At 37.0% G+C, this 9945-nt stretch overlaps 1 protein-coding gene across 1 annotated transcript in view; it reads left to right on the forward strand.

The window, feature by feature from the left end:
* Positions 1-9945, forward strand: part of LOC107082797 (neurexin-1-like) — a 1206010-nt gene that overhangs the window by 538607 nt on the left and 657458 nt on the right. Inside the window, exon 9 of the mRNA XM_015371662.1 lies at positions 5798-6236. Coding sequence (XP_015227148.1) covers positions 5798-6236 — 439 coding nt within the window. The remainder of the gene's footprint in view (positions 1-5797; positions 6237-9945) is intronic.

The following is a 9945-nucleotide window of genomic DNA, read 5'->3' on the forward strand; positions in this document are numbered from 1 at the left end:
GCAGGAAACCGTCCATTTCCAACCAGTCCCCACTGTAAGTAGTGTGGACCTCTGATGAGCTGATGATCTCCAGGTGGGTAGAGGAATCAGCTCAGGAGGCCCACAGCGCTCTCTGCTGGAGATCAGGTGGCAGATCTCTGGATCCTGACAGTTTGTTTTGACAGATATCTCATGTCTCATCTTCATGAAAATGCTGATGCAGTGAGGCAGTGTGGGATTGTCTACATTTATATTAATCAAACATAAAAGTAATTTTAGCCATCTTACGTTTACTTTATAGATCATATCCCAGTATGACCCAATGAGTTCATTAACTCACCATCTAGTGAGCAATTATTAGTTTTTATGTATGACAAAACATTTAGGTCAACATATTCAGATAGTCAGGGATCACCTTTGGTTCACTGACTGTATATCATAAAATCGTGGTTGTATCTCTTTACTATTAGAGCTACAAACTTTTTTTTTAATTATTCAATAATCTTTATTTGGGGAAGCAGTCTACTCATTTAATTCTCATTTCTAAAATCAGCAACATATTTTGAACTAAGAATGTGTGTATTATCAGTTTATGAAGTTCTCTTTATAATGGGAATAGTCCTAGGGCCATGTTTGGTTCACTTTAGATACACTTAAATCCCCTTTCTTCTTCATTCTTATTTTCACTTTAAACTTTTAGATAGTTATCTTCCCCATATCTACATTGCTAAATTTAGTAGGTTTTTGGCTATGTTCTTTGAGGACTTTTTTGAATTGTTTGTGAGTGTATTTGTTCACCAATAATTCAGGGGTGCTCGAGTCCAGTCCTCAGGAGCTACCATGCTGTAACTTATACCATTATTCCATTATTCAAATTAACCATTATTCAAAGCAAAATATCAGGTGATTTTTAATTATCACACAGAGCCTGGCTTCATCTTATAATTTATATATTTCTGTATTTTATTCTTGATCCTACCAGGCTGTCTTTTATTGATACCAAAGTAAATACCTGCAAAGACACAAACATTTACCTTCCCTTTAAAGCCTTTCCTCCTCCGCACCTTTTTTTTTACTTCTTTACACATTATCTCAGGCAAGTTCACGCCTTATTAGCTGCCAGTTTCAGTGTTATCATGGCTAATTACCAGGACTAATCTCTGCTAATGACGACATTAGGAGGTGTACTGTACATGTTGCAGTGTGGCCAATTTGGAAGATGATCAAAGGAGCCTTAAGTTCAAGAATAACCTGGCATTCAAGTGCTCTTGCTGAACATTCTGTCCTTGGTTTAAAAGAAAGATGAAATAGAGAGAGAGGTTTCCATTGAAAGAAAAAGAACTGCGGACATTAAGGGAGAAATGCTGTGAAAGTCACAGAAGAATGCAACACAAGCTGAATAAATCACTGTTCTCTGTAAGAAAAAACGAGAATATACATATTTACACATATATAAATGCAATAACTGCTACAAGGTCTGATAGAAAAAGAAGTATGAAAAAATATAAAAAGATTGACATATTTTGCAGTAAGTTCTTGTCCTCGTCAAAATCCTTTTTATCACCTTCATGCAAGAGAAAAAGTTCTATATTAGCTTGAAGAAAGTTAGTCGGTTTTCATAGTTGGAGCTTCATGCTGAAAATCTTATAATCTAACAGAATTACCTTGAGAAACATTTTTTTTTTACACCAGAAAGGGAAGCTGTAAATATCATATTGTTTCACACAAACCATTTGAAATTTCCAAATTACTTTCTTTTCGAATTTTTAATTGAACATTAATTTTGAATATCATTCAAGGATTTTTCTTTATATGCTGAATAGGCTGCTCAAAAAATAAAGGGAACACACAAGTAACAAAATATAACTTCAATCAAATAAATCTTCTGTGAAATTGAACTGTCCTCTTAGTAAACAACACTGATTGACAATCAATTTAACATGCTGATATCTAAATTGGTTACACAACAGGTGGAAATTATTGCCAATTTCCAAGACACACTCAATAAAGGAGTGGTTCTATAAGTGGGGACCAAAGACCACTTATCAGTACCTATGTTTTCTGGCCGATATAACTTATGAATGTTGGTGGTACTTTTGAACTCGTGGTAGCACTAGCCAGATTCAACAACCCACTGTGTCAGGTAACGAAGCTCATCCAGGATGGCACATCAACTATGGCAAGGTTTGCTGTGTCTGTCAGCATAGTGTCCAGAGGCGGGGGGTGCCACCAGAAGACAAGCCACTACACCAGGAAATGTGGAGGAGACCATAGATGGGCAACAACCCAGCAGAATGACCACTACCTCTGCCTTTGTACAAGCAGGAAACAGAAGACAGAGCCCTGAAAAATGACTTCCAGCAGGCCACAAATGTGCATATGTCTGCACAAACGGTTGGAAACTGACTCCATGAGGATGGCAAGAGGGCCCCACATCCACAGATGGGGGTTGTAATCACAGCTCAACACCATGCAGGACACTTGGCATTTGCAAGAGAACACCAGGGTTAGCAAATTGAGGTACAGAGATCCTTAGACTCCTTGTGAGACCATAGGATGGTACGGTTGGCCCTGGGTTCTTCCTTATGCAGGACAACACTAGACCTCATGTGGCTGGAGTGTGTCAGCAATTCCTGCAAGATCAAGGCATTGAAGCTATGAACTGACCTGCCCGTTCCCCAGACCTGAATTTAATTGAGCACATCTGGGACATGATGTCTAGCCTGGGTGCCATTCCGAACTTAGTCCCCCCAACAACGTTTGAGGTCAGGAAGTTCGGTCTGGCATTGCTCAGTAGTAGCGCGAGTATGCTCGCACAATATCTGGCGGGCCAATCAAATTGTCAGGGTGGGCTTTATACGATGATGGACAGATGATCAACAGTAACGTAATCAACCACGTAACCAAAGCGCGCTTGGGCGACAACAACAATGGCTGCCGCTGGAGAGTTGAGGTGTGTAGATTCTGCTATTAGGTCTGTTCTAGAAGATATCGACAGCAAATACATTTTAAAAGAGGAACAGAGAAACGCGATCAAGGCTCATCTTCTTATTCTAGGCGTGCAACTGCACACTTTGATTTTTGTTGACAACAACTATGCGTCGCTTAACATACGTCCCGCACTCCGTTGCTCTTATTGGTTGTAGGTCTATCCAATTGAGTGCAGAGGCATTTTTTTCCCTGGTTCATTCGAAACATGCCCTATAATCACAGCTCTATGGAGCAGTATCAGACTCATATTCTGACTAGAATTGAGTAAGACTACGTCAGGCTAAATGATGTCTGGATCCATCCACCAACATCACGTAACACCACAAACTGTCTAGCTGTTTGTGGATGCTTTATTTCAGGTCTGGGAAGAGACAATCTGTAAACTCATTAGGAACAGGCCCAGGGAGGTCATACAGGGACGTGGAGGCCACGCCCAATATTGAGCCTCATTTTGACCTGTTTTAAGGATGTTACATCAAAGTTAGATCAGCCTGTAGTGTTTTTCCACTTTAATTCTGTGTGTGACTCATGATTTCCATTGATTATTTTGGGGGATTTTGTTTTCATCACATTCAACTTTGTAAAGAACAAGGTATTCAATGACAATATTTCATTTGTACTAATTTAGGATGTGTTATGGGAGTGTTTTTGTTTTTTTTCCTGCAGCATATACAATTAAAACTTTGATGGCAAATACACTTCTATGATTTTGGAGCAAGTTGTAGCCGGCTACAAAAAAACAACAACAAAAAACATAGAGTGTAATTTAAAAATTCATTCTTCCACTGAGACTTTTACTGGGGTTGTGTAGGAGTGTAAAATACCATGAAGGGTGGCATTACAATAAAAACTGAGAAATCTCAGCTTGTTCTCACTGTTACCGTGAGGATGGTCTCTCAAACAGTGTGTACTCTGTGCTCACAGCAAAGTTAAAACTAAAAAGACAAGAGTTTATCTTGCCTTTAGCGCCTACTTTGTTCTGAATACACTGAGGCACAGAGTTACACACATTTAAAGCACAAACAATAGCGCCGTATTTCATCAAAGCGGTTTGGAAACATTTGAGTTGAGACCGCAGGCAGTATTCACGTAATTCTGCTTTTGGATTTCCCCCCAGAGCCTTTATTTTATGTATTCTCCTTTCATTTATTTTGTGGCTTGGATCTCTGGGCTGTTTTTTATGTACAGCATCAAAATAGTTTTTCCATTTTTCTGTTTTTGAACAAGAGGGAGGAGTCCATAAAGTGTGAATCGGAGATTGATGTGCACTAACACAACCCTGACCCTTATCATTAAAATGAATGAAGGCACATCTCAGGCAACTCGTCGGCCCAGAGTGGTTGCTCAGTGTTTGAGCAGGAAGTGGAAAGACTTTTTCTCACTAAATAATTCATCATCAGTAAACTGAGCATTTATCTGACTGAAATGTCTTGTTAGAGGTTTCTGTCATTTCTGTCCAATGTACGTAAGTTCTGAATTGCCAAGTCAATACAAATTGTGTTTCTTCATCTTGCAGTCCATCCTAACATAGTTTTTCCAAGCTTATAGACTCACATCTGCAGCTGCTTTGCAATCCACAATGCTGTAAATGTGACGGCTGCAGTTATGTGATATAAAAACTGATTATTAGGGCTGCAACTAATGATTATTTTGCTAATCGATTCATCTGTTGATTATTTTAAGGATTAATAATCGGATAACCAAAGTTACTTTAAAGAAGAGTTTTAACCAAATTAAACCAGGTGAAACTAAAATGCTTGTTACATTATTGTTGCAAGCAAATAGCATGTCTTGTAAAGGAAAAAAAAGACAGGTTTTATAGACAGAACAAAGAGTTTTGTAATTTCAAATTTAAACACAAAACAATTTATATTATAGAATAAAATAGAAAATCCCTTTAAAAAAAATTTCACATAAATATGGACCTTAGAGAAATGTATAAGAAGAACATATTAGTAAAGTTTTAAAAGATAAAGAATAAAATACTGTACTGTGAAGGGTTTGAACAATCTTAAAACTCTGCACCTGGAGAATAAATAACCAATATACAGCTGTGGACATTTTTACAGTAATGGATATTTGAATAAAGCTGCAAAATCAGAGATCAGCAGAACAGCAGCATATATAACTGGGATATTAAGAAAAACACATTTTGATAATGGAAATTTGAAAAAGAAAATGCATAAAGAAAATAATCTAAAAAACTTCTTAATAATAAATAAAATGAGCTTTTGAGTGTAACCTTGCTGTCTGCAGATTTTGTTTGTTCAAATAATTTCTATTCATTTTTTATATATATATCATTTTGTCTAATTTTATTTTTCAAAATTTTATTATGTAACTTTTTTACAAAGTTTAATTTTTTTATTTTTGTTAGATGTTGTCTTGTTCAGATTCAGTTTATGGATTGTAGTCTTTTGAAATTGTGTTTTAAAGATCGCATTCTTTTCATTTTAAGCCCAATACCAACATTGTTGCTCGCATCAAAGCAAACTAACAGAAATGCATCTTTGCTTCTAACTCCAGAAAATGTGATTTGTAAAACACAACTTAAAAATCAATGCAATATCAGTAAAAATCGTATTGAAATTCATTTTTTTTTTTAAATTTTATTTTATCAATCTTTTTTTTTATTTTTTTTTATTAAACATTAAAATCAGATGAAGCAGCAAAATTCTAAGTTTCATTTTTGTAAATTCCCATTTGCATAACATGGTTTTTGTTTGTAACAATAATGGAACAAAATCCACTCCATGTTTTTTAAACTATACCAGCTCCAAAGACTGTTCTTGTTTTTAAACACCTGTTGTGCTTTTATCTTCTACAGGTGGTGTACAAGAACAATGACTTTAAGCTGGAGCTCTCCCGACTCGCCATCGACCGCGACCCTAAAATCACACTGCATGGTGATTTGGTGTTCCGCTGCGAAGATGTGGCGGCTCTTGATCCTGTAACGTTTGAAGCCCCTGAAGCGTTCATCTCTCTGCCAAAGTGGAACACTAAGAAGACGGGTTCCATCTCCTTCGACTTCCGCACCACAGAGCCCAGCGGCCTGTTGCTATTCAGCCATGGGCGCCCTCAGGGGCCTAAGGAGCAGAAGCCTGGGAGGGAACTGAAGACTGATTACTTTGCTATGGAACTGCTGGATGGATATTTATACCTGCTGATCGATATGGGCTCTGGAAAAACAAAGCTCAAGGCCAGCAACAAGAAGGTCAATGACGGAGAATGGTGCCACGTGGATTTCCAAAGGGAAGGAAGGAAAGGTGAGAAAGCTCAGAACTGCTCTTTAAAAGGAACAGTAGTCATACTTTTCATTACAGTGATGATTGAAGATATAGTTAAAGTCATTATATGTAGTTTAAGATGAAATAATTTGTTTTCAAAAAATAATCATGACTGGACTTTAGGCACAATGTAGCAAACAATAAAAAAAAGCTAAATAATAGCAAATTCTGACATAAGGAGGATTTATTTAGGAAATAAAAAAGGATTAAAGAAACTAAAGGAACCTCCAGTAAAATTACACATTTATGAATGGATTATTTTCTTAATGTTTATAAAAACGGATATAATTTATCACAATAGATATTGAGTGTACATATCTTTAACTTTATTTACTAAAAGCATCTCTTTTTATCAACAAAACAATCAATTGACAGCTGTAGGCCCGATAAGGAGGTCTTAGAATAGCCTTTCGGATGTTTTTTTTTTTTTCCAAACCCTCCTTCTGTGAGCTGTCATTAATTATTCAGATGAAGAGCTGAGGTGACATCACTCCACATCAGAGGAGAGGTTGATGTAAACACATTTTTACAAAAATATGTAAACTGAAACAAATTATCTAACGCCTTTTTTGTCGTCTATTTGTTATGAGCAATCAGAGAGTGGCTATTAATACTGAACAAACAATATCTTTTAGGAAACCTGTCAGGGCAGGATTTTAGACGACCTTCGGCCGTCTCCATGTGTTCGCTGCACTGAGTCTGTCCACCATTATATTTTATAAAGAAGGGAATAGGTTTTATTCGTAGCACTAATGATGCTGCACAACACCTGTGGACTTTATTGTTAAACACTCACAGCAACGGAGGATTTTGCCCTATCAATTTATGATTTATGAGTCGTTAGAGGACCAAAGTGAGAGAAACCGTTTGATAGAGAGGCTTGTCTGATCATTAAGCAATACAAATCCTTGAATTACCTCTGAGATTTCCACCTGGCTGCAAGTGTTTCTAAATTTAGGATATTTCAAGAAAGGCTGAAAGCTCAACAGGCAAACCAGAGCCCTCTTTGCTGCACTCTGTTAAGACACCCTAGCATATGCCTTTAGATTTTGCAAAATCAAACTATCACACAACCTACGGAAGAGGGCCACTGAAAAAAAAAAAAGTTAACTGATTTTTAAATTTTATTTCAGTTTAACATGGGGTAAAAGTCAGAATTCTAACTTTTTTCTCAGAATTCTTACTTAAATCTCAGAATTCTGACAGCTAACAAACATGTTAGCATCAAGCCATAGCCATCTCTGAGACTAGCTCTCTTGTTTTAATGACCTTCTGCTCCTCCATTAATGAGGGCATGTAAAAAGTTGCTTAATTCCGTCATTTTCCACCAATGTGTCACTGGCCACCTCAAACAACTCACATCTTTGTCAGTGAAGCTGAGTGCTCCCAGATCTCTTCCCCCATGGTGCCCATCTACATTAAGATCCAAAATTCTGAGATTAAAGTCAGAATTCTGAGAAAAAAATCAGAATTCTGAGATTAAAGTCAGAATTCTGAGAAAAAAGTCAGAATTCTGAGATTAAAGTCAGAATTCTGAGAAAAAAAAGTAAGAATTCTGACTTTTTTCCTATATTAAATTGAACTAAAATTTTAAAATCAGTAAACTTTTTTTTTTTCCAGTGGCCCTAATCCTCTTCCGTATGGCCTTCATCAGGTGTGGTCGTGGGCAAATCCTGCTGTTTAAGCAGAGCTACGAGTCGATTTACCAGAATGTCGAGCACTGCGCATGTGCAAATAAGGAAGTTCTACTTCTTCTTCCAGATTGACGTGTCCGACCAGCGCCATCTCTAGGCGCTGTGTCCTACATGTAGTATTTAGACATGTAGTGTGTTCAGGTAGAAAGCTCATCAAAGCCAATGGCCTCACAGTGTGACAACATACATTATAAGTGCAGTTTCGTTGTACAGTTTAAGCTGTAGCTACGTACAATGAATGAAAATATTGGACAATGTATGCCCAGTTTTAGAGGTGTGGGGCCACAAACTGAGCTTTTGGTGGCTTCTATCCTGCCTTTCCCCTAAGTGCCGAGTATACTTACCCAGCTGATGTCTTCAGTTCTGTTACTACTCAGGGTAGGGTGGCAAATCATTTTGAAACAGACCGAGGAGACAAAGACTGATATACAAGAGTTAAGTCGCAAAGCTCAGAACACCAAAAGGCACAACTGAAGAAATAAAAGAAAAGGACAAAGTCAAGAGTTAGCATTTGTAGCTAATTGAAACGTATAGAAAAGAAACAGAAAACTTCACCTAGAATCATCTCTAACACCCAAACAGGGAATGTTAAGGACTTAGGATACATGGAAGTGGAATTCAACCATTAACTATGATTCTGCACTGTACCAAATACTCCAGAATGCTGTATCTTGATTGAGGAGGGATTTCTCGTCACTAAGGTTACGGGAGGTTTTTCACTGTGATGCTCCTGCTTCCTAAATTCCTCAAAGAGAAAACATGATTTCTGTTATTTGTTGCAAAAAAATCCTATTTAGTAGGAGCTCTTAAAGAAATCTATCCATTAATATGATGAATTTTTCGTTTTGTGTTTATGTCAAGTTTATTAATGTTTCTTTGTATTTATCAAATAATAAACTGATTTAGATTGTCGGGTTAGGATCACATAATTATGAGCAGATCTATTTCTCAGAGATAATTATGAATTCAGCTCGACAGTCCCCTCATAAAATCTGCTTTTATTAATTTAATCCTTTCTACACATATTATTTTTGCCATGCCACTTGCGGTAAGACCTAATGTAGATGTATTCTTCATGGCTGTGATGTCTTGAGGTGCCTTCGCCTGCCTGTGTGCTCAACCAGGAGTACCTGCGTCAATTCTCTGCGTCTGATGAATGATCTGTAGGTGTTAAAGCACCTTGTGGACATGATATCTCCTCCTAATGGTGCAGTATAATGAGGAAGGGTGTGGGGATTGTGCCGGTGTGTATGCACATGCGTTGATCTCAGTGCTGCTCCTGCTGTAATTGGCTTTTAATAGAAAATTAAGATGGAGTCGTTAATCACAGAAAGAGAGGAGGCATTTTGTTTCACCCACTCCCTGCTGCATTCTGCTTCCCTTCTCTTCCATTTAGCCTATTATAGAGACATTAGACACACACGTGCTCACACAGTCATCTGTCATCTATCCTGCTTCTCCTTGTTCGGTTTCCTGTCTTATGGAGTTTATTTTCGTTCCATAATTGTTGCGAGCAAAGAGCAGTTTATGAAAAGTGAAATACAAAAAAATGCAGAAGGTCTTTATTAGAAAAAGATTATAACTGTAGTTGCTGTTTTTTTTATTTTATGTGTTCTATTTTTTTTCCCAGATTTGATATTTTGAAACTTGTAAGTTTAAATTTTTTACAGATTCAATATTGTCAAATTTTGTTATGGTCTTTTTCACACAGAGTTTTAGGAATTGCCTCTTAGAGATCAGATTAACTTTCCCTTGAAGCCATATAAAAATGTTGTTAATAACATAACATCCACGCAGACAAATAGAAAAGCATCTTTACTCCAAACTCAAGAGGAAAGCCCGCCCCGAGAAGTAAAGGTGATCTTTAAACTGCAAAAAAGATCTAGAAATAAGTAAAAAATTTCTTAAATTAAGTGTATTTACCCTTACTTTGAGTATGTAAATTCAATGATTTGCCAATGAAATTAGTATCCTTACTCTTAAAATAAGATAAT

This window comes from Cyprinodon variegatus, unplaced genomic scaffold, assembly GCF_000732505.1.
Source record: "Cyprinodon variegatus isolate N-32 unplaced genomic scaffold, C_variegatus-1.0 Scaffold62, whole genome shotgun sequence".
NCBI classification, from domain to species: Eukaryota; Metazoa; Chordata; class Actinopteri; order Cyprinodontiformes; family Cyprinodontidae; genus Cyprinodon; species Cyprinodon variegatus.